A 26,928-nucleotide genomic window follows, 5' to 3' on the forward strand; every position below is an offset into this window, starting at 1 on the left:
GCCTTATATATGTAGGTATCAGAAAACTTATTTCTACAACCCTATCTACGTATTGAGGGATAAAACTTTATTATGCTTAAAAAACTAATACATGAGGTTTCTGGGGGGGGGGGGGGGGGGGGGGATCCAGGAAACTGGGACAACCTGGCTATTTGCTATTGATATAAATTATTATAATTATTATAGTATTGGCGCTAAAATAAGAAATTGAACAATCATATAAAAACGACAGATTCCACATTCACATGTAATATTTTGTTTATTTTTTATTGTAACAGTATTAACAGAAAAAGGGCGATCTTGATTTTCTAAAATATTGGTAATAATTTAGTTTTAAAGAGAATTTAATAGGCAAACTATGTTACTAGCACTTAATTAAGAATCAGGTTTAAAAATACCGACACGATACTTTACTTTTTTTAAATTAATAATCCCTTCTTCAGGTTCTGATTTTTTATTTATTTTTCGCAGGTTTGCGTATAAAAAACTATTATGCAGGCAACTAAAAGTAACTTCTCGTTATTTTAGGAGAAAATTTGTCGATTTATGGTAACTTATAACATATACACTATATTTGTGTCGATGGTAATGGTAGAAAAAACAATAAGAGATAGGATAAAACATAGCGCTGCTGGAACGGGGGTGTAGCGAATGTTACGTCTCACAGCTGTTAAACTTGAGTCGTTCAACCGTCCACAGAACCTGGACGCAATACCAAGAGACATGTGAGGTCTTGGTCAAGATCATTATGCGAAGTTCAGCACAATATAGCTACATCTGCTGTAATAATGCTTTACCGAGGAAGCTATAGTGATAATAACATCATCAGGAGACTAAGAAACATATTCCATGAATTTTCTATAGTACCTAAGCTTCACTTCAGACGTTTGAACTGCAGTTAGCCATTAGCAATGTACGTTAGCGATTGTCGACTAGAATCCACTTTTCGGCACACGTCACAGTCCAACCCAAAACCTTAAATCATTTATACAATAGATAGACAACTTCTATTTTGAGAAATTCACGCACACTAACACAAATCGCGAGTAATATATTTATAGATATTCCTGGCCTGTTTTTATCGGTTGTTTAACAGCAAGAGACTCAATCTAGACGTATTAATTATCTAAGCCAAAAACGCCTTTCGCCTTCCGGTTCAACATGGCAAGGCAAGCTTCAACGCGTGCTCTCTCTGTGGGTCAGTTAAATTATGTGGCACCAATTTGACAAGTTTTTTCATTTTATCAATATCATGCAAATTTTCTTCTTCGTCGTTACACTCTTGACAGAGCGGTCGTGGTCATCACGAAGTGACATCTTTTGGGGCAGATGTGATTCACCCCACGAGTATTCGCCACTTTTCCCTGTTGGCCGACAGCCTGGTACACTCGTTCAATGGACCGCCCACAGCAGACTTAATTTGGTCGGACCATAGCATAGGCGACCTTACTCGCCCTCTGGTGCCCTCCACTTTGCCCTGCACGACAAGGACTCACTCTCGCGCCGTGAGACAAATATTTAGGTGAATATTAATGATTCCAACTTATGCGAATCTGCTTCTGTCATTGCACTGAATTTATTATTTTAATTAACCTTACTGGCCGATATTTGGGTTCATTCTTACAGTTGGAAATTTTCTCAGAAAACGATTAAACTACACGGTGTGTTATTAGCCGTGTCGTCTCCAACATTGACATTGCGAGCTGTTTCTGCCGCGTTAGATCAACGACGGAACACACGTATACAAAATAACTCGTAATTTTTAATAAATCCAACTTTACTTAAACAACTTTATTATATTTGACAAGATTTAAATTAATTTTTGGCTTTACGACCTCAAAGAGGATAATATTGAATCATGAAATAATTTTAATATTCGTCATATATTTTTTCCTCATCGTCGGTTTGTCATACCAATTTCCTATAGTTTAACAATTAGGAGGATACGTCCGAAAATTATTACGGCTATTAATTTACGGATACTTCCTGGCTAAACTCTAGTGCCTAGAGTTGTACTAAACATATACATATAGAGTAAATTTGTTGTATGTAAATATGGTATATTTATGGGATATATTATGGGGTAGGTATAGTATGGCATGCGATTCAAAAGCAGATTAATTAATGTTTCTACCTGATGTGGTGACCAGTTTTTTGTTTGTTTTGCGGCTGTTGCTACAAAATTAATTTTAATGCTCTCGATTTATCAATCTGCTTCGATAAATTGTGAGAATGATTTCCAACTTTTCGAAATAGTAAGAAATCAGGATCAGGGACACACAAAGAGTGTTTACACTTGCAAATATATCGCAAGTTAATTGAGAAAGTTACTACCGCGAGATAACTAATTGACATGTGCCCCTTGGAAAGCCAGAACTCAGATTGTCAAAATGGATGATGAAGGCATCATGGTTCACGAACAATTTTTTACAAATCTATGACGTATTTCCTCACCTCCATCATGTAACGAGGTTTTTCTTCTACTCAGCCTCGACTCAAGCTTATCGGAGGACCCTCCAGATACGCGGAATATTAACATTTTATAGAATACTGCTTTGGAGAAGTGTTTAAATAATCCTCAAGGTTAACAAACTCAGTTCAGTTTAAGTAGAGAAACTTTTAAAGATACTTCTTGTGATATGTAAAATTACGATTACTCCAGTTTTTCGTTGTGAACCCCTATTTTTCATATTCCCGTGGGTTGGGTTAGGTCGAAACAAGATGAAAAGTCTGTAAACAGTGTTGCAACATCAGTGTAGCACAAGCCCGGATTATCATCTCAGAAGAGATCGGCAGAGTTCACAATATCAAGTTCACCAATGGGGCTTATTTTGAATAAAGATTTTTGACTGTCTTGGCCCGAACAGCTAGTTTCTGCTTTAGGCGTAATGTATTGATTATATAATTAAACGTAAAGGCAAATGAACCATACGTCGTAATATTATGGTTCATTTTTAACAGTATATTTTGCATAACACATAAATAAAATTGTAATTGTATTTAAATCGAAAAATTATGATTACCGATTATCAGAAATCCCTCCGTTGGACATATTTTTATTTCGGCTATGATTTTTACAGTCCAAAATGGCACAATAAGTCATATTTGTATTTTTACACTTAACATCAAATGACTGGTCTCACTTGAGCCTCGAGTAGGTACATTTGTACACAATAGTGGCGACAGGGTAACGCCCACATGCCACTTCCACTAGTTTTTTCTGTTCCGTGTTCGCTCCTGACCGAACGGATCGAAGTGTGGGCAAGTACAGTGCGTACACGGAGTAGACGCCATTTTGACGTTGGTCAGCCGTGTACTAATTATGGCAGACATTCTGTTCTGCAAAAGATCGTAAACTTATAGGAAAACAATTTTAAAGATATAAGATCATTTATTTGTAGTCATGGGTATACATAGATGTTACAAGTCACAATAAAAGTTCTCCATTCCTTGCCCGCATGCTGTGGCGTACATATAGTAATTACTAACAAGTCAAACAAATATATATATATATATATACATTTGTTTGACTTTTATATATATATATATATATACAATGACAGTTAATTGATATACATATCAATGATTGAATATTTTGAAATAACTTATAATAATTGAAATTGGTAAAAAGATTTAATTACTTTTTTTTAAGTAAAATGATATTTAAAAAAATGTTAATTGAGTGTTGTATCTGAAAAGAAGTCTTTTATGGAATAGTACGATTTTATCAGTAGGAGATTAAATAGTTTCTTTATTAAACACGTCAACTTAAGTTCTGTGATATGTGTAGGTATCTTGTTAAATATTTTTCAATTCAAGAACACTATTGTACATAGAAGCTGTGTTACTGCCATGTAAACGTAATCTGTTCATATATTGACATTTTATTCCTCAGCCGTAATAAATTTATTAATTCGGTGATCGAGCACATGTCCCAAGTTTAGAATAATGCCCATTAGACTACACTACTCGCTACTCACATTAATAAACATTACTAATAACATATTCACTCATATAATGACTACTTATTTAATAATTATGTATATTATGGACATGTTCTTCTAATATATAAAATTCTCGTGTCATGGTATTAAACATTGAACTCGTCCGAAACGGCTTGACCGACTCTTCTGAAATTTTGAGTGCATATTGGGTAGGTCTGAGAATCGGACAACATCTATTTTTCATCCCACTAAATGTTAAGGGTGGTCCACACGATTTTTTTTTGAAATTTGTTTAATTATGAGTCAGCATTATTACAAATTTTCACCCATCTACGATCAACAGTTATCAACATACAACGTTTGATGGGTCAGCTAGTTTGTTTATATAATTACCATTATAAAAGTATAATAAAGTAAAGACCATTCCATTAAATATTATCACTAACGTTATAATTTCATTATTCTAACTTATATAGTACAAAATTGCTCTAAAATATATTCGTTTTGATAATTTTTCACACTTTCTAATAGGCAATACATGTATTTAATTAATATAACGGGTTTGAATCCCGGTAGATTACATTATATGATGATTATGAAAGCTTGTTTCCGAGTCATGGATGTTTTGAATACGAATAGAATTCTATTTTATTTATTGTTGAGACTTCAATAGATAAAAACATATAATTATTATTAAGTTTACATTACGTCATAAGTAATATAAGGTTTTGATATAGTCTTAATATAGTGAGTCATAGAATGTTTTTTTATCTCAAAGATAATAAATTATAGTTTGAGACTTATATAGATATATACTTATACTAGTGGACCCGACAGACATTGTCCTGTACACTAACATACACATAAGCAGAAGAATTATATTATATGGACGGAATTGAGAATCTAAACTAATCTATCTCAAATTCACATGAACACACAAAAAATCATCGCCCAGGCGTTTAGCAGGTAGTTCATTTGTGAATGTAAACCATTCTCGAATCCACCTGAGAAAGAAATATTTATTTATTTGTTAGGTTTATTTACAATAATACACGCAAATATAAAAAGTAGAACTAAAAACTAGGAACTAAATGTAGTGATTACTTACAAAAAAACACAGCATGCACAGAAATAATAAATTTTAGGTATTATATAGAATAAGTTACGAGTTAATCATTTTGTTTTAAATTAATAAATGAGTTATACATCAATTTTCCAATTATAACATTATTAAAGATTACCAATGATGCTGCAAATCGTCTTGCGGAATTATACATACATAAAATCACGCCTCTTTCCCGTAGGGGTAGGCAGAGACCACTTCTTTCCACTTGCTACGATCGTTACATACTTGTTTCGCTTCGTCCACTTTCATTATTCCTTTCATACATGCTCTCCGGTTTAGGGTACTCTTGACCTGGCCTTTTTTCAAGACGTCCCTGATTTGATCTTGAAACGTCCGCCTAGGTCTACCCCTTCTAACACTTTCATTCACACTGGTTTCTTCGTCAATCGTTCTTCATTCATTCTCTTGACATGTCCAACCATCTCAGCATACCTTTCTCAATTATTGTCACAACATCTTCATTCAGACCACAACGTTTCCTAGTGAGATCACTAGATAGTGAGATATTGCGGAATTTGGCTATATATATATATATGTATTATATTAAGATATTAACTAAGATGATTTTTTTTACGACAATATATTACTTACATAATAACCAAACAATCTATTAAAGGATAATGTAGTAAATTTGCTTAATAATAATTATGTATTCAATATGTTATGTTTTTTTTTAAAATGATAACCCCCACCTCTAGGATTAATACACAAATAAAATTTGAAAAACAAAATTTTATGAACGATGCGGGTTTCGAATCCACGTCCTCCGGCGTTCCGTGCCGGTGCTCTAACCAACTGAGCTAACCGTTCGAGTATCGCCTCGTTATAAAATTCTCTTTGTTCAACTCTCAGGTTGTGGCTTCATTTACAGGATCTACTTTACAGTTGATAACCTGCTCAAACCCAATATTTGTATGTATTTCTTTGCATAGCCGTAAAGTGTAGGTACTGCTTACATTAACTAATAGAACAAGAAAGGGAAAAGTGAGTTTATCCTTATTGAAAACATAATCGTTACCACATTCGGATGTTAATAGGAACCTGTTTCAATATAAACTGTAATATTCGGGCGTTTTGTATTATTTGCAACGGTGTCGGGCTCGAAGTGACATTAAAATGAATTCGTTCACGTTATCATCGCGTGATATTGTCAAGTATATAATTGTACTTCATGTGTTGGGGCTCGTTAACTGCCGTAGTGTAACATTGGATCGAGGTATTAAGCTTTTTGATCGGTACGAAGCAACAAGTATTGTGACGAGCAGAGATGACATAGAAGCCTTTATGAGTCCAAGGATTTTCTGTGCAACAAGATGTGCTCTAGGAGAAGAAAGAGGTGTAGGACGTGTTTGTCGGAAGCATTCTTCTCGTGGTCGAAAAAACCTTCGAACAAATAAAAAGTTAATCTGTTCAAAGTTTATGTAAAATTTCTGTTTTATTAAAGTATTGTAAATGGTAGTGGTTTTGATTGAGTGATCAATGGTTCATAGTTTAAGAGGCTTCTCCCTGTGTAGTGGCTGCTACATGTTTTTTTTTTATTTCCTTCTAATTATCTTAAAATTAAAGTTATTATATATGTATTTTTTTAAATAAAATGCTCGCATAATGCCTTTATTTTTTACGGTATGTGTGTATTCATGCATATACTGTACTCAATAACTCTTGTGTTTATAATTATTAATTTACTTTTTAATTATTATTTTTTACTTACTCGTGTAAGCCTTCTAGTTTTGGACGTTTGAGTATTTTTGTTGTGCACTTTGCGTATGATTTGTAAATTGCATTTAAAATAAGAACTTGTAACACCTAATCTATTTTAAAAAGAGCAATCTTAGAGTTTCTTGTTCATTCTTCTCTGTGGAAATCTGCCTTCCGAGTGATCTGAATGAAAAAAATGACATATTTGAAGTGTAATATGATTTACCCATGAAATAAAAATATTTTTGATTGAATGTTTATTAATATCTAATAAATGCAAGTGACTCGTAATATTCCAATATCCTCAATGAGTATTTTTGGGGTGATTTTTGTGGCTGAGCCAGTCTATGAAGTGTGAACTACTGTGTGCTAAATGTTTAATAATCTCAAGACTCTAGGTATACTTGTTATAATCTTGTTTATCAGAGAATTTATAGAATAACTAGCTGACCCAGCAAACGTTGTATTGCCGATATATGAAAATTTGAAGTTGTATGTATTTTTTAATGCTGACTCATAATCAAACAAATTTAAAAAAATGTCAAATTTATTAAAAAAAAAATCGTGTGGACCACCCTTAACATTTAGGGGGATGAAAATAGATGTTGTCTGATTCTCAGACAAAATTTCATGAGAATCGGTCAAGCCGTTTCGGAGGAGTTCTATGTTTAACACCATGACACGAGATTTTATATATTAGATAATGGTAACATATTAAATTTTAAGGCTTGGAGACTTTAACTAAAATGAGTCTTACGATAGTTAAGTTCCAGATCGAACTCTTCTGGCTCCCTATCCGCTTGCGTTGGAATTCCCATGTACTTATACTTCTCGCATGGTGTCCTATTTGATCCTAAAACTCTTATATCTCAAGGGAAAATTTAAATTTAAATTCTCTCCACCTAAATATTTGGTCTGTCTATAATCAATTGCTTTGTACACCTGTCCATAACACTTCCTTCTTTAATAAATCATTGTACAAGTTAACCTTTGGACTTCTCTTTCCACTGAAATCAGAAAGGCTCAAACTCTCCAATCTTACAAAATAATGCTCCTTAATTATTAGTTATCACTGTGACAAATTCATTAGTTCTTTTCTTGGTATTATTTAGTGTATGTGTATGTTTAAATTATATGTATATCGATAACAAAGTTCATCTGTTTGTTAATGGAAATCTAGTTTATATAAATTGCTTAATTAGTTTAAATTAAAGAAAAATCTTAATATTATTACCATTATTATTCACTTCTATTTGTCCAAATATATATTTTCTCTGTCTTTTTCTTTTCGCTTTTATTGTTGTATTTTCATAGTTATTAATTCATGCTAAACATGCTGAAAGTGACGGTATATAATAGATAACTTAGAAGAAAATGAAGGCATAATGTCTCGTTTACTAAATTATAACCAAGCTTGGAAATATACATAGCAAATAGTGGAATAGATAGCTGGTGTTGTGGTGGCGTATATGGAATCTATACCTTCACACAACGCTCTATAGTGTTGAGTACGGGTATACCATAAAAATATGTAACGCCGTGTTGAGGATTTTAAAATATACCCAACTCCAACATTCGTTTTGGGTATAGTATAAAAATATTTACCGTCGTGTTAAGGATTTCAAAATATACCCGACCGCAACATTCGTTTGGGATAGATATCAGATAAAGGGACGTTTATTTTATAGGTGAGGAATTGAGGTAAATCATACGAGAACAAAAGTGGATAAACAACGTTTATTAGTTACTAGAAAAATAATCATAAAATTAAAAAAAAGAATTTAGCGCGCATTATGGACATTCATTTTAACATTCTGGCCTAAGTTATGCTTTCGTTTAGTTTTGCGTTCTGTGTTAGACGGTCGCCCAGCTTGAATCCTTGACGTGCTTTTTTCCTATTCCTCTGTCTTTACGTCTACTCAGAGCTGTGCTTTGAACATTAATTTTCCTTGGTATACGTCTTGTTATTATCTGACGTAAAATAAAGTTTTGTCCTTGTTCTGATGTATTGATTTTTTTAATCATATTTGTAAATTTTCCTAGTGCTCTTAGATTGTGGACACTGGGGTTTGTTTCAAATAACTTTGTGTAGCGTTGTACTTCAGTCTTAAACTCTGCAAGTGCATTTTTATATTGGTGCGGAAATTCTACAGCAACCTGTTGCTTGTAAGACGAAGAATTGTCTACATTCTGTATCGGCTCTTGTGTATCGGAGGAAGAGCACTGTGGTACTACCTGTATCGGCTCTTGTGTATTAGAGGAAGAGCACTGCGGTTCTATCGAGTCCAAATCATTGTTCGGTGTTTGATTCAAATCTACCATACTCATGTAGAAATTTTCATTTATCACATTCCCCGTCGCAATTCTTGCTAGTGACATTCTATCTTGAATAGGCAGCCGAGGAGAATTGGGAAATATGACTCCAAAGTTTTGTTCAATGCTACACAGGTGCTTGCAGAATCTTCCACATTTTCCAGCGTCACAGTCACAAACGGCTAAATCAGCTCTCACAGTGTAAAAAGTATTTGGGCTTGTCTCTGATTCCACACTGTACTCATTATCGTTGACTTTAGATATATTTTTAATATTTCGAGCAGTCTTCATGAACATTGCATATATGGAATCCTTGGTTATTCGTGTGTTAGCGTAGGAAACGATGCGCCGCAGAAAATTATTTTCAAAAATGGACGTAATGAAATCTACTAATGCGCAAGCATTAAATGCTTTACAGCGCTGAAGTATCACGTCTTTAAGAATGCGTATAGATGCTTCTGTTATGTTGTTGGTGTTGTTTCCTCGCGTAATTAAATCCAATCTATCAGAGACACACCATTCAAGCCGGCGTTTCCATAAGTTACTCAGATGATTTAACAGAGCTGGCATCGTCTTAACATACTCGTCACCTGTCAAATCCTTATACAATTTTACTGTTTCTTCTGGATCAGTTACAAAAAGAATATTTCGAAATCGTGTCATGATTGACTGTCTTTTCATTATGTCAACCTTGTGATCTGCAACGCAAAGCCAACGCCAAAAGGCTTGGCAAACATGAAATGCGCATAATAGTAATCGAGCATTTGGAAAAATTGTTCTCAAAGCATTTCGTTCGGCAGTAGAATCGTCCGTCATAACAATATCAGGCTCAAATTTTTTACCCACCTCGTTCTTTTCTACAGCTTCTTTAATAGCGGCAAAAACCAACGTGTAATTGGACTCATTTTGCTCAGTATGTATAGCACATGCCAAATGAAGACCACCGATTTTGTGAGATGTAAAAACTAGAGTAATCGCAGAACTGGTCTGGTCACACGATGATGTTGTGTCTACAAAAATCATATTCTCATATGCAGTAGACAGAAAGACTCGTTTCATAATACGAGTAATTATCACGATAATCCTGGGATTTTCTTTCAATAGTATCGAGTAGCCTTTGTTATTTAAACTCTCAATTTTCCCTCGTATGATTTCGGGGAGATGACATTCATTACGGTCACAATACTTTTCAGTACGCCATTTATTGTACATGTAGTACACATGATTTTCGGAGGGATTTATTTGAGAGTTCGATAACATCTCTATTCCATTTAGATCCTCATCTTGAAACGAGTCCAGTATGTTCAATTCGTTGTAATTTATTGCTGCGCAAGGTGTCATTCCACTATCAAAATATTTCTTAAAAGTTTCTTCGGTTTGTTGGCTGCATTTTAATAAATTCAAGGCTTCGGCAACGTAAACACGATGAGAGTGTTCAAAAACTATAGTCACTAACACATTATACTCTTCCGACAACAGTTTGTCGTTTCGAAAAGTGTCCTTATTAACTTTTTTGATAACAAAGTCTATTTTAGCCTTACAGTTTTGTCCACGAGACGACTTCTCTGATTTTTTATTGAACGATGAATGTTGACATGTATAGGTTTTTCGATACAAGAAGCGCTTCAACGAAGGATATGACTTTCGAACTATCCAGTTAGTGTTCGTAAAATTTGATATTTTTTTAACAAACTCGTCGATAAACTTAACATATCGTTCTTGTTCTTCATTTTGATCAGTCTTCAGTCTAAATCGCATGGAGTACTTTTCCTCCGATTCAAAATCCAGATTCTCGATAACTCCACAATGTTCGGTTATAAAACCCTCTAAACTAGCTTTATCTATCATTATTCGCATCTACTTTTACGCTTAAAGGATCACAAACCATATAGTTATCGCTTTATTATAATTTTCGCAATGTACTGTGCACTTATTACCACTTTTTAAATTAAAAAACACTTGAAATCACAATTCAAACAGTACTGACTCGCACGTGGTCACAAAATGATGCAACAAACAAAATATTGCGTCAAGCCTCGGGCGAAAAGGATAGAACGATTGAAATAGTAACGTGCCAAAAGAGTACCGAACAATTGCTTCGTTGCGGTCGGGTATGTTTTAAAATACTTGCAGGGGCGTATACTAAATCTGAATGTATACCCGATATCAACACGCGCCAGTGACGTCACAAATGTTAGGTAAAGGTACACTTTATTGAAATGATTTTTGTTTACTGGATTTGAAAATATACCCGAAGGCAACGCGGTTTCTGACGTCATGACCGTTGTGTGAAGGTATAGATTCCATATACGCGTTGTGGTGAATTCTCTATGTCACCATTTAAAATGCATGGGTTGCATCGACTTGTTAACTGTGAAAAGTAAGTTTGAGTACAACAAATTAGTAAGCACACGAGATGGAGGTGGAAAAATATATGCCTCAAGCGACGTATATGAGGTTTGTATAGCTGCAAAACTTGTAATTTAAGCAATATAATTGTATACATTAAAATATTAAATTTTAAAGTTTGGTTAAAAATAGTTAACTTTACATTTAACCTGATACTCTAAAACCATCTCAATCTCTCGTAGCGTACCCCTGATTAAAAATACTAATTGAAAAAGATGAAATTTGAATTGTTTTCAATAATCCTATATGTATTTATAAATATACCGCTTACATGAAGCAACTGTTTATTTTTTCAATACTTTTCAGAAGTTTCACTTGTATCGTGTGTGACTTGCACACACACACACATATCTTTTTTTAAGTCAGTAAATTATTTATCGCTCAGTCGCAATAACATTGAATTTAACAGCTTTTAGCAGTTTATTTTATTAATTATTTTATTTTTAGAGATCGCATCAACAACTAGCAGAAGAGAAGAAATTGCACCTCGTCGAATTTAGAGCTGAGAACGAATATTTTCCCAAAGTTGTCGCAAGCCCCACTGTCGTTCGTACGAAAGATGAAATCGCGAAAGACGAGACATTAGATTTCATACAATACGTTATGAACGATAGGATTATATTGAAGAAGAAGAAGTTCCCCCGATTTTATCAAACAATGCCACATTATGAAGTGTTCCTCAAAAAATACGAGAAGTATCGGAATCATGAGAAGATTCGCCTTGACCTGAAGGTGGAATATGGTGATATAAAAAGTTTTCTTACAGATAAGTACCCAGAAGAAAAAAGTGAACAAGAGTCGTAGTAAATTGAAGTTATAATGTTTTAGTGTTAATATATCTTAAAGTAGGTGTTAAATTGTTTTATTTCTCTCATGGTGCTTCCTATATATCATAAGGCATAACTTAATCACGGACTTGTAAAAAAATAAGGACTCCGTGACCTTACATAACAAAAACAAGCCGATTAACGTATAAATACATAGCACAACGCACACTACTACAGGCCGATAGGCGGCCATTATTAGAATTGTCATCGTCTGTGACAGATCAGTTTGCGTCGCAATAAAATATTTTAAAAATGCCGTCGTGCGTTGTGAAAAAGTGTAAAAACGATACTATACAAGTGTATTTGTGGCCATATATGATTATTTAAGGGAGAAAAAATTGTGTAACCAGTATCCCCCGTAACCGCACACACACTAGCATAACGGTGCTTCACTTGCTAATCGGCACGGAGTCCATCTTTTTTTACGCGTCCGTGAACTTAATAACATCAGATCAGATTTTGAAAGAAAGAAATTGACACAAAGAGTATGTTTGTTGATCTACGTTACAGCGAATAGGATACAAGTACAAAGTTTGACATCACCATTAATTGTTTCATGCGAATTTACACTTTATCAGCTGATAACAGTGACAATATAATCGTGGGTTCGAATCCCGGTAGCTGGAAACATTTGTATGATTGTATATTTTAGGTATTTATATTTTAATATAATTATGATTTTTTAGTAAATAAATGACTGAATGATATTATATCATGCCTACTTTGGAGCAAGATCATTTGTCTGAAAGTACCTACATAATTATATATTTTTTTGAACGCTGTCATCGTGCGACTAAGCTGATATATCTCATAAACCCACGTAAGATCCTGTAGGTTATTACTGAACACATACGTGCGACGGTAGCGCGGAGGCGGAGAATCCATGTTGCCCAAATAATTGGTCGTATCGTTCATACGAAGTTTTCACTCCAATAGAATTGAAAGTAAGAATAAAAGTTTCTAGTAGTATAAACTCTGGGTTTACTAACAAAAAATATTGGGCATGCTTATCGAAATAATGTATCCATATTGTAGAAAAGTGTTAACGTATTTTTATACTTTGATGTTTTATCCTTTTATCATTTTTTTAATGATAATAAGGGACGAGACGAGCAGGACGTTCAGCTGATGGTAATTGATACGCCCTGCCCATTAGAACGCAGTGCCGCTCAGGATACTTGAAAAATCCAAAAATTCTGAGCGGCACTACGATTGCGCTCGTCACCTTGAGCCATAAGATATTAAGTCTAATTTTGTGGTTTCACTAGCTACGGCGCCCTTCAGACCGAAACACAGTTATGTTTTCACAACAAATTTAGCTACAACCAGCAATTAATAATTTAATAATCATCATAAAAATATTATAATACACAGGGTGTTAAAAAAATCCTGTACTATATCTTAAGGTGTATTAAGTAGTAAGACAAAGATCATATAAATAACGATTTTCAGGAAATAATCACATTTAAAATAAAGTAATAACGTACCCACGGCGCCCGAACAATTTTGCATGAACGCTGCCCGCAGTATACTGTCGCATGTGCAGACTCTGAAAAGCATTGCGAGACGACAACTCTAAACCTAGCGGAAGTGTCAAGTGCATAGCTTTGTTCGTAATCCCTACCAGCTGCGGCGTAGTTACAATTATTGCGCCCTAGACTCATAAGCATGTTAAAATACCCTTCATTCAAGTACACAAAAACTATAACTAAAACTATACTTAACGTTTAAAATCATGCAATCGACGCGAGCGCACAATTTGCACATCGGTTCTATATGCGAGATGCCTTGCCCCGCCTTTTTCGTTTGAATCGAATTGAATCTGGAGGGCATAGTCAAATTGGCTTCGAAGAAACTGGGCGTCATTAATAGAGCACGCTCTACAAAACGCAGGTCCGGCCACACATGGAGTATTGCTGTCATCTCTGGTCTGGCGCACCCCAGTATCAGCTCGATCCATTTGACCGCGTGCAACGTAGAGCAGCTCGGATTGTCGTGGACCCAGTGCTCTGTGAACGGCTGGATTGCTTGGTGTTGCGTAGAGATTCATTGTGTGTCTTCTACCGCATTTAGTGAAGTGTTCCGAAGAGCTGTTTAACCTGATTCCTGCCGCCGAATTTAACCTTCGTTCGACACGCCACAAGTTAGGATATCATCCCCACTATCTGGATGTGTGGCGGTCCTCCACAGTGCGGTTTTCAAGGAGCTTTCTTCCACGTACTACAAAGCTGTGGAATGAGCTTCCTTTTGCGGTGTTTCCGGGACGATACGACATGGGTACCTTCAAAAAACGTACACCTTCCTTAAAGGCCGGCAACGCTCCTGTGATTCCTCTGGTGTTGCAAGAGATTGTGGGCGGCGGTGATCACTTACCAACAGGTGACCCGTACGCTCGTTTGTCCTCCTATTCTATAAAAAAAAGAGGGTTCATTGTACCTATTAATAGCCCGGTACACCATTTTACTAATACCAAGCGTATGGAGAGTTTTAAAAATTGCATTTGGGTCCATGCTTACTTTGTCTAATGTAATCACAGTGATTCGGTTCTCTTATCGCCCCACTCGATTTTAACATCGCAAATATTATACAATGTATTGGCGCTAAAATAAGAAATTGAACAATCATATAAAAACGACAGATTCCACATTCACATGTAATATTTTGTTTATTTTTTATTGTAACAGTATTAACAGAAAAAGGGCGATCTTGATTTTCTAAAATATTGGTAATAATTTAGTTTTAAAGAGAATTTAATAGGCAAACTATGTTACTAGCACTTAATTAAGAATCAGGTTTAAAAATACCGACACGATACTTTACTTTTTTTAAATTAATAATCCCTTCTTCAGGTTCTGATTTTTTATTTATTTTTCGCAGGTTTGCGTATAAAAAACTATTATGCAGGCAACTAAAAGTAACTTCTCGTTATTTTAGGAGAAAATTTGTCGATTTATGGTAACTTATAACAGCCACCTATATTTGTGTCGATGGTAATGGCAGAAAAAACAATAAGAGATAGGATAAAACATAGCGCTGCTGGAACGGGGGTGTAGCGAATGTTACGTCTCACAGCTGTTAAACTTGAGTCGTTCAACCGTCCACAGAACCTGGACGCAATACCAAGAGACATGTGAGGTCTTGGTCAAGATCATTATGCGAAGTTCAGCACAATATAGCTACATCTGCTGTAATAATGCTTTACCGAGGAAGCTATAGTGATAATAACATCATCAGGAGACTAAGAAACATATTCCATGAATTTTCTATAGTACCTAAGCTTCACTTCAGACGTTTGAACTGCAGTTAGCCATTAGCAATGTACGTTAGCGATTGTCGACTAGAATCCACTTTTCGGCACACGTCACAGTCCAACCCAAAACCTTAAATCATTTATACAATAGATAGACAACTTCTATTTTGAGAAATTCACGCACACTAACACAAATCGCGAGTAATATAATTATAGATATTCCTGGCCTGTTTTTATCGGTTGTCTAACAGCAAGAGACTCAATCTAGACGTATTAATTATCTAAGCCAAAAACGCCTTTCGCCTTCCGGTTCAACATGGCAAGGTGAGCTTCAACGCGTGCTCTCTCTGTGGGTCAGTTAAATTATGTGGCACCAATTTGACAAGTTTTTTCATTTTATCAATATCATGCAAATTTTCTTCTTCGTCGTTACACTCTTGACAGAGCGGTCGTGGTCATCACGAAGTGACATCTTTTGGGGCAGATGTGATTCACCCCACGAGTATTCGCCACTTTTCCCTGTTGGCCGACAGCCTGGTACACTCGTTCAATGGACCGCCCACAGCAGACTTAATTTGGTCGGACCATAGCATAGGCGACCTTACTCGCCCTCTGGTGCCCTCCACTTTGCCCTGCACGACAAGGACTCACTCTCGCGCCGTGAGACAAATATTTAGGTGAATATTAATGATTCCAACTTATGCGAATCTGCTTCTGTCATTGCACTGAATTTATTACTTTAATTAACCTTACTGGCCGATCTTTGGGTTCATTCTTACAGTTGGAAATTTTCTCAGAAAACGATTAAACTACACGGTGTGTTATTAGCCGTGTCGTCTCCAACATTGACATTGCGAGCTGTTTCTGCCGCGTTAGATCAACGACGGAACACACGTATACAAAATAACTCGTAATCTTTAATAAATCCAACTTTACTTAAACCGAGTGAAAAAACAAGTAAAAAAATCCAATGTTCATGATGATAATGTAAAAAATCAATGATTCATTTTTTATATCCAGAATTTTGTAGTTGTCATTTCAAGCTTCGCTCTTTTCGAGGAGGTTTTTTAATTAATTCAAACAAGCCAGTGTACTTCAATTCCATATTTAAACCTCTTTTATTAAACAATAAAGTTTTATTTTCGAGCGATACACGATTGAGCGTGACGACTCAGTCTCAATAACAACAGAATAAAGTGTAGAGCTCGCCTTAAAAAGTTTTCACCTCAAAACCAAAACATTTTATAGACATATAGATTTAACCAAATGAAAATTAACATTACATTGCATCTAGCGATTTGTTTAAATAAAATAATATGTAACTCCCCTAAATGCCACCACTTTTATTTACAATTCTTATAAAAATAATTAATATTAATCATAGTAAAATTGAGTCCCCTATTTGAGATAAGTAGTGAGCAATATATTAGCAGGTATCAAATAATTATAATTAATTCAAAATCAAAATTAGTTCGATATATTATTTTGTTTCGGTCAAAATTGACGAATTTAAAATTGTTCTCCGGAATGGTTTAAGTATTGTGAATCTTTTGAATCTTTGCGTTGGCCTGTTTTCTATTTTACGTGGAGAACACTCAGTCGGTAGAATCTGAAAAAAAATCTTGTGTTCAGCTAATTGTTTTTTTTACCCTTATCACACAACAGTTGCATACAAGACTTTATTCTGAAACAGTTAGCTTACTGCTAACATTAAAAAAGCTAGTCCTAGTAACCGATACATCATCCAAACGAGTGTTGTAATATTGTGCTGAATTTCATTACAACACTCGTTTGGATGATGTAATGGTTATTAGGACATTGGGTGTTTTAATGTTGGCAAGTGCCGGGCGGTACCTGGCGGCGGGCGCCACTTGTCGCAGTGGTCCCGGCGCGAGTGGGGCGCCAGCGCGGCGCGCACCCCGCCCAGTATCTGCCGCAGTACACCTGTTATGATCGTCGTGCCGGTACCTGGCGGCGGGCGCCACTTGTCGCAGTGGTCCCGGCGCGAGTGGGGCGCCAGCGCGGCGCGCACCCCGCCCAGTATCTGCCGCAGTACACCTGTTATGATCGTCGTGCCGGTACCTGGCGGCGGGCGCCACTTGTCGCAGTGGTCCCGGCGCGAGTGGGGCGCCAGCGCGGCGCGCACCCCGCCCAGTATCTGCCGCAGTACACCTGTTATGATCGTCGTGCCGGTACCTGGCGGCGGGCGCCACTTGTCGCAGTGGTCCCGGCGCGAGTGGGGCGCCAGCGCGGCGCGCACCCCGCCCAGTATCTGCCGCAGTACACCTGTTATGATCGTCGTGCCGGTACCTGGCGGCGGGCGCCACTTGTCGCAGTGGTCCCGGCGCGAGTGGGGCGCCAGCGCGGCGCGCACCCCGCCCAGTATCTGCCGCAGTACACCTGTTATGATCGTCGTGCCGGTACCTGGCGGCGGGCGCCACTTGTCGCAGTGGTCCCGGCGCGAGTGGGGCGCCAGCGCGGCGCGCACCCCGCCCAGTATCTGCGCGGCGCCGGCGGCGGCCAGTGCCAGCGGGGCGACGGCAGCGCCAGGTATCTGCCGCAACACGCCAGTTCCTCGTCCGCGCCGCGCGGCCACTCCCAGCGACGTCGCCTGCTCCGCTATGCCCTGCATCACAAAATATTACACGAGTAGCCTAGATTTACACTTCAACATACTGCTTAGTATTTTCTTTGATTAACGCGAGTGTTACACATTTAAATAAAACACTTTTAAAGGATTAAAACGCGTATGATTGTAACTATTTTTACATTAGATTTTTGCGTAAAAGTTTCATTTTAATTTTAGTTAATCTGACGTTTCAAGACATTTGACAAGACTGTCGGAACACACTCACAAACAGATATATTTCTTTGATAAATAACTTCTTCAATGTTATAAAACCCCAAAAAGTCAACACACGTCATAGTACACATACTGGTTTGTTCGGTTGTGTTTGTTCGCTTCTACACCTAACTACTGCGGACGCGGGGTATGGTACGTCGGAGAGAGAAGGGGGAAGGTAAGGACTTACTGAGGGCAGCAGGCATAGCCACGATACACTTGTTATTGCAAAAGAATTACCTCTCTAACGGTATTGTAAGCACTGGCGACTCCCTCCCGTATGTCGGCGGGTTGTCTGGAAGAGTCCCGACGTCTGCGTCTGCGACGCTCACGCCTCTCGTAGCCCTCACGCGATGTCAGGGCGGGAGTTGGTGTCAACATGTCTAGAGCTGTTTCAGCTGTCGCCTATAAAGCAAAAGAAGTACAAAAATATAGAATTAATTTTCTTCACACAATGAGCGTAAATTTGAGGATTGTGCTGTAAATAGTGCTGTAGGTAGGTGAATTGTTATAGTTATCTATGCAAATGTTGTGTAATAAGGGGTATTAAAACACGAACGTGGGTTTATCACACATTTAATACCTAATTATCAACAGTTGCATGCAAACTTTATCTACACCCATAATATGAATCCTCTATAAATGATTCTGAAACAGTTAGGTTACTGATAGCATTAAAAAAGCAGGTCATAGTAACCATTTCATCATCCAAACGAGTGTTGTAATGTTGTACTGAATTTCATTACAACACTCGTTTGGATGATGTAATGGTTATTAAGAAATTGGGTGTTTTAATTTTGGCAATAAGCTAACTTTTTTACAATATTTAATAGAGAATTTAAAGCATGACTGTAGATAAAATAAGTAACGTGTGTCAGGATTATTTATATATAATTAATGTAAGAGTACCTCATTTGACTCGTATGAGTAATGAGGGGAAAGATATGATATTCGGTTAAAGTATGCGATAAAAGGATCTCTTGAAGCGCATTAAAATAGCATCATATATACAAAGTTATAATGTATTTTATATAATATTACGTAAATATTTCTTAGGAAGTGATCTTCCACTCTTGCTTTTCCTGTCACTATCTTCTTGTAAGTTATGGAAATCAGCATTAATTGCGGTGCATATGAAAGGGTCGCGGTGAATATTGCATCATAGCTAAAGTTTTTGCACTACAAGCTAGCTTAAAGAACACTGCTAGTCCAATTTAAAACGTCAAAAATCCTTTTGAACCTGCTGTTTCTATCTTGTACTTCTTAAGTATAAATTATATGCAGGTATAGATATTGTGCAGGTCGATGTAATTCATACCGACTATAGTAACGCGTCTAAAATATTCGATCACAATATGTAAGCTAACTCAGTATAATATAATACGTGGCGTCCAGTTACGACGTTTCTCATCATAAATTTAAAATCGATCTCCGACTGTTGTGCTAAATAATAACATTTCACGGTTCCTGTTCCTAGTTGTGTTCCCCAGGTATCATTACTTAGTCTTCTTTCATTAATTATATATGTGATTATTTGATTGTATGTAGAAACAATATAAGCTGTTGGTAAATAGATAAACTGAGCCGTAGCAATAACACTTAAAAATGATTTTGGTCCACTGGCTGTACCTGTATGAGGTGTAGGATCCTGGCAGTGATATCTAGTGCGGCGACAGCGGTGCGAGCGGTGAAAGATGCAGCACCACGCCGCAGACCGTGCACCAACCGACCGTCCCTCCGCCACTGTTCTACTGGCAGCCACACCAGATCCCTGATGCCCGTTACTGCGGCGGTCATTAAGAATATAAAGCAAATACAAAAAAAATACTCTTTGACAATAATTACAAGTCCGATTTCAATAGATTCAACAAAATGTTTAGTTTTATAGAATTCAATATACAAATAAAATTTGAAAATAAAAATTTTAAGAACGATGCGGGACTCGAACCCAAACCTCTGGCGTTCCGTGCCAGTGCTCTAACCAACTGAGCCAACCGTTCGAGTGACGCATCGTCATAAAATCTTGTATGCTTTGTTCAACTCTCAGGTTGTGGCTTCATCTACAGGATCTACTTTACTTTAGTTGATAACCTGCTCAACCCCAATATTTGCATATTAGGAAATTGACTTGAGATGTCGCTCTTGTAAATCTAAACAATATGTTTAATTTGAAACGTGCGTGCAGGATTTTTAAATGTTTTATCATTTAAGAACAACCTATATTAGAAACGTATATGCAGATATGATATATGTAGTTAGATATTTTAATAATAATATTGACACACTTTTTACACAAATTATCTTGCCCCAAGTTAAGCATTTATAGCCTGTGTTATGGGTTACAAGACAATGATATATTTAATACAATATACTTACTTAAACATACATAAATTCATTTAAACATCCATGACTCGGAAACAAACATCCATATTCATCATATAAATGCTTGCACCTGCCGGGATTCGAACCCGGGACCTCTAGCTTAGTAGGTAGGATCGCTTACCACTCGGCTATACAGGTCGTCATATTTTAAGACCTAACAGATCAGGTTACTTACTAAGTATGTATAATATTCTCTATACAAAGTAGTCCAGGTGCTTCAAGACTACAAAACAACATAAATTATATAAGAAACATACAAGTCTAAAATCTAGTATGTATAGTAAACTAGGGTGAGTAATAATAATCCTTCAAATCTTAATATTTCTAAAAGTTTCTTTCAAATATTTATTATAAGCAAATTTGCCATTGAAATGCAAAATATTTTGCCATAGCAAGACCCTTTTTATATTTCTATATAAAAAACAACTTACTTCAACAAGAAAGTCTCTATCTCTATTAGGTATACTTATTCTTCTTCGGCGTTCCACTCTTGTCTGAGTGGTCGTGGTCGTCACGTCGAGGTTAGTGGCCTGTTTCACAATGCGACGCCAATCGTCGCGAACTGCCGCTCTTCTCGTGCATTCATGCAGAGTACCGTCGACAGCTTGCCTCACTTGGTCCGTCCACCTCATCGGGGACCTGCCTCTTGGTCTAGTGCCCTCGACTTTACCCTGCACTATTAAGCGTTCTATGGAGTCGCTTCCACGTCGCGATACATGCCCGAAGAAAGTGAGAATGCGAGCTTGTACGGTAGTGGACAGTCTCTGTTTGATGCCGAGCTCCCGAAGAATGGACTCATTGGTTCGGAATTTGGTCCACGATATACCGAGCATTCTTCTCCAGCACCACAACTCAAGAGCATTGATCTTTTTCTTCTCACTTTCTCGTAGGGTCCATGTCTCAGCAGCGTAGAGGAATATGGGGAATATGAGAGCCCTTGCAAGTCGTATTTTTGTGGTTTTAGTGATATTGCGATCCTTCCATATTTTCCTCAATTTATCCATAGCCGATCTGGAGATTGCCATGCGTCGTTTGATTTCATCTATGCAGCCGGCATTATTTGAAATCAGTGCCCCCAGGTATATTATGTAAGTAGGCACTACCTCGCAATTTGCTACTTTCTTAACCTCTGGCGAGTTGTTCTTAGCACGGTCGACAATCATCACTTTGGTCTTGCCGCGATTAATTCTGAGGCCAAAATCAAGACTAACGTTTTCCAGCTGTGTAGTAGCTCTTCCATATGAGGGATGCTACTTGCGAAGAGGGTGGTATCATCCGCGTAGCGTAAGTTCGATATGTTTTGTCCTCCAATAGTGATACCGTCTGTCCAACCATCCAAAGCAATTCTCATAATCAGTTCTCTGTAGATGTTAAACAGTAATGGAGAAATTATACATCCTTGTCGGACTCCTGCACTGGGGTGGAAACTGTTGGATAGAACCTCATCGGTTCGTACTGAGGCCGTAGCATCTTCGTAAAGGTGCCTAAGAAGTGATACCAGATGTTTTGGGGTACCCATTTCTAGGAGAGTATTCCAGAGTTTCGGCCACTTGACAGAGTCAAACGCCTTGGAGAAATCAACAAAACAGATATATGTAGGTTTATTGAATTCTCGGGATTTTTCGATTATCTGGCGGATGGACAGTATCTGCTCCCGTGTACCCTTTCCTTTTACGAACCCAGCCTGCTCTGGCGATATTTCTCTAGATAAATAGGATTTCAGACGCTCATTCAAGATGTGAAGAAGGATTTTGCCAGCATGGGGTATCAGAGCAATCAGGCGGTAGTTGCTGCAGGATTTGGTGGAGCCTTTCTTGTGTAGAGGGATTAACACGGTGTGCGCCCAATCGCGAGGTCAAGCGCAGGTCCTCCATATGTTGTTGCACAGCGGGTATACTTATACGTATGTGTTATTTGACGGTACCAACTTATTCTTGCAATATATTATGATGATAAAAACAGAGAGTGCCTTATATTACTGATCTGACCTAGAGGCCCGCAATTTTTTTTAGTATTTGGATACGGTTTAAATGAACAGATATAGTAAGGACCGTTTAACTGTAACTTATGTATATAATAAGACAATATCTTCGTTAAGATATCAAAAGAATATCAAAAGTATCAAACAGACAGCCTACCGAAAGCATGGCGAAGCATTTTTATTTTGTTATGGATAATATCGTTTGAATCTAGTCACATAGAAAAGCGAAAGCGAACCGAATACTTGGCGAACCGAAAGGCGTGTCACAACACGACAAACCAAAGGCAAGCGCGAAGCGAGGCGTGAGCGAGATAGTTGTATTAGCTGTCTTTGTATGCAGAACGTCAAACAGAGAGGGAATATGAGACACGCAGCAATAGCGAAGCGCGACAGTTGTGTTTTTATTTATCTACACCCATGCTTTAAATCCTCTATTAAAGATTCGAAAACAGTAAGCTTATTGCCAACATTAAAACACTCAATGTCCTAATAACCATTACATCATCCAAACGAGTGTTGTAAGAAATTCAGTACAACATTACAACACTCGTTTGAATGATGTAACGGTTACTAAGACCAGCTTTTTTAATGTTAGCAGTAAGCTAACTGTTTCAGAATCGCTTATACAGTATTCATATTGTGGGTGTAGATAAAGTTTTGTATGCAACTATTGTGTAATAAAGGGTATTAAAACACTCATGTGATACTATTATCAAGTAATAATATAATAATGATAAACCCACTTTCGTGTTTTAATACCCCTTATTACAGAACAGTTGCATAAATAACTATTACAAAACTTTGACACGAGTGGCGTCCTACAACGCTTCACCTTTGGTTTGCTGTGCCTACTTTGTAGTTACGTCTCCGCACCGGTTCATATTTGTCGCTTTCAGTTCGATTCTGTCCGCATTCATGCTTGACAATGCCGTGAGAGGTTTTAAACTTATAATGCCTACTACTCGGCTAAGTCGAGTTAATAAGTCTTTTGTGGGGCAATGTATATGCTTTTATAACAAGATCCCAGAAAATGTTCAAAACAAAAGTATTACGTTATTCAAAAGAATTGTTAAAAAACGTTTGTGTGGTGAAGGTTACTATAACAAAAATGACTTTCTTAATGATACCACAGATTGGGAATGGACCGCCCTCAGGCTATTAAATAATAAGTTTAATTGTATAATATTACTTTGTAAACATATTTTTTCGATGAAAAAAAAAAGCCTGCTGAGTTTTTTGCGCCCGTTCTTCTCAGGTCTGAGGCATTCATTTTGGAATGGTTGGTAGTTTTTGACTTTCAATAAGTGATGTCACATCCTATTTTTAATAAAAATATTTGAATTTAAACCAATAATTCCGTGTATAAAAAGTAAATAATAACTTACTGATCTGAAGCAAGGAATGCATCGGTCCTATCCCGCTCAGCAACCCGGGCAGTTGGTGGCGCTTAATATCGGACAGCCACTCATGAAGCGCCCACTGTACTAGTTTCTCCAAGCCCAGCAGACCCAGTCTGGGGAAATATACACGATATCATACGTGAATCATTAAGAGAAAGTTTTTTTTTTATGAAAATAAGGGACGAGACGAGCAGGACGTCCAGCTTACTTACTTTTTGATACGCCCTGCCCATTACAAATGCAGTGCCGCGAAGGATTCTTGAAAAACCCCGAAAATTCTGAGCGGCATTACAACTGTGCTCGTCACCTTGGACATAAGATTTTAAGCCTCATTTGCCCAGTAATTTCACTAGCTACGGCACCCTTCAGACCGAAACACAGTAATGCTTACACATTACTGCTTTACGGTAGAAATAGGCGCCGTTTAATATATTTAAAGAAATAAACATTTTTGACTGTTGCACACCAATTTATTCTTGATATTGATTCTTATGTTCATAAGCACACCATAATGTTGACACCAAGGAACAAACATAAACTTATAATGCTTACTACTCGGCTAACTCGAGATAGAAATTCTTTTATTTTTAACCGACTTCAAAAAAGGTGGAGGTTCTCAATTCGTCGGTATGTTTCTTTTTGATGTTTGTTACCTCAAAACTTTGGACTGGATGAACCGATTTTGACAATTCTTTTTTATATGACCCATTGCAATTTGGTCCAGATCTGACAATGGCAACAAATTCGGTTTTTTTTGTTAATATTTTTTTCTTCATTACCTTTATATCTGTAAATGTATGTATTCTGTTGTAGTGGATACTTAAAGTTAATATATCTTTAAAAGGTGTTACTAAGTGAATCTTCTGTACTACTTGTCTTTATTCTGTGACCACAGCCACTACCAATAGTATATAATTACTTGTAGTCAAGTCGCTTGAGCGTCAGTTCGGAACAGTTGAGTTGTCCCAAACCCATGAGTAGACCCGCCACCGGCCCAGCGGAGAGATCTACCCGTTTGCCCACGTAATCCAATCTAATGGGCACCTCCGGCGAGAACACGACGCGCCTGGGGATATAATGAAACAATTTCAATGTTATTACAAAACAAATAATTTAAACATGGCTTATGCCCGGTTTCTGAAGCTCTCTGATAAACTTTTATTAGCTATTGGTCCGTTAAAGTTATGTATATGATAAGCGTCGGTTAGCTGTCACTTCGTTTCTGAATACCGATCGCATCGATCAATAGTTATGCAATCGATAACTGGTTCCTTATTGTGCCACTAGAGGGCTCTGTTTTAAATGGTAAGTTAAAAATTAATAATATTCATTTAAATTCATCATTAATTCCAGTTTTTAGTACAATATTATTTTCTTTGATGATAAATAAGTGCTTTTATAATAAATTGGTAACATAATAATACTTTTTATTTATCAGTGGATGTATGTACAATAGCGTTGGGTGTTTATTTTTTAAAAAAGATGTCAATATGAAACTATTGTTTTCGAAATTCAATTGTTTTCGTTTCGTTATTCGTATTTCGAACTTCGTAGTGTGCATTTCGTTTAACATTCATAACATAATACTTTGTTTCTTGTTTTTTTCTGTAATTAAAAGATGAAATCCATCAAACGTAGCAAAAACTTCACCGAAAGAAAGAAGGTGCTTCTCATCGAAGTAGCCAAAGATTTTCTATTCATTATTGACAACAAAAAGACGGACGGCACTACCATGGAGACCAATCCAGAAATTTTAAAAAATTGTGGCTTAACATCCCTAGTATCTTCATAATTTGGCATACTTATATAAATCCTACCCAGCTTAGCTATTTCCTTGCTTACTTTTTGAACCACTCTTGACACTGTAGTTTTGTGAAAATTAATATCATCACCAATTACTACTTGGAAAGTACCAGTAGCATTAAATCAGATGATGAAATAAGATGAAAATTTGTTCTAAAACAGATAATGTGTATTGGCGGTACATAACGGGAGCTAGAACAGGGCTAATCACATTACTAATATGAAGCACAATATTCTTATCAAAGCGATACCTTAATTTAAATTCTTGTTGCGTAAACATTTCAAAAGGATTCCTCCTACGTCTTAAGTTTCTTGGTACAGATATATCAGAAATAAACTCCAGTAATTCCAAATCAGATTCTGAGGAACTACTCGGAAAAACCATTATGCCGTAATCCGAATAATAAAAAAATATTTAACTTTCGCGAATAACAATACTGTTAATATATTTGAAACACAGAGGTAGGTACTTTATTATTTATATTATAACTAATAACTGGAATGAAACATCGAATAAAGTTATGGAACAGTTAAACGGCACACATTGGTCAGTTAAGTTAACTGTAGTTTAATCGGAGTTTAACTAGTGTTGCGTCGTTCAGAAACACACTTTTGTCGGTTATCGAACCAATAGCGCTATCGAATAGATAAACTGCGGTTAAAAGTACTTCAGAAACCGAGCATTAGACACGTGTTTTGTTAGACAGTGACGTAAGTATATCAACGTCAATGACCTAACGAGTTTAACGTTTTCGTTAAGTACAACATAAACGAGTGGGAGGCTCTTTTACCCAGGATGCCAGGTACCACAACGGCGCCTATTTCTGCCGTAAAGCAGTAATGTGTGTTTCGGTCTGAAGGGCGACGTAGCTAGTGAAATTATTGGGAAAATGAGACTAAACATCTTATGTCTCAAGGTGACGAGCGCAGTAATTGTAGTGCCGCTCAGAATT

General features: G+C 36.9%; 2 protein-coding genes across 2 annotated transcripts in view; one reads left to right on the top strand and one right to left on the bottom strand.

Moving 5' to 3' along the window:
• LOC126972351 (28S ribosomal protein S5, mitochondrial-like) overlaps positions 1–12,347 on the top strand; it is a 52,323-nt gene extending 39,976 nt beyond the window's left edge. Inside the window, exon 7 of the mRNA XM_050819039.1 lies at positions 11,938–12,347. Within this exon, the coding sequence (XP_050674996.1) occupies positions 11,938–12,294 (357 nt within the window). The 3' untranslated portion in view covers positions 12,295–12,347. The remainder of the gene's footprint in view (positions 1–11,937) is intronic.
• Positions 12,348–16,709: 4,362 nt separating this feature from the next.
• LOC126972324 (autophagy-related protein 2 homolog A) overlaps positions 16,710–26,928 on the bottom strand; it is a 110,231-nt gene continuing 100,012 nt past the window's right edge. The window contains exon 39 of the transcript XR_007731117.1: positions 16,710–16,792. The gene's annotated coding sequence lies outside the window, so the exon portion shown is untranslated. The remainder of the gene's footprint in view (positions 16,793–26,928) is intronic.

This window comes from Leptidea sinapis, chromosome 26, assembly GCF_905404315.1.
Source record: "Leptidea sinapis chromosome 26, ilLepSina1.1, whole genome shotgun sequence".
Taxonomy (NCBI): domain Eukaryota; kingdom Metazoa; phylum Arthropoda; class Insecta; order Lepidoptera; family Pieridae; genus Leptidea; species Leptidea sinapis.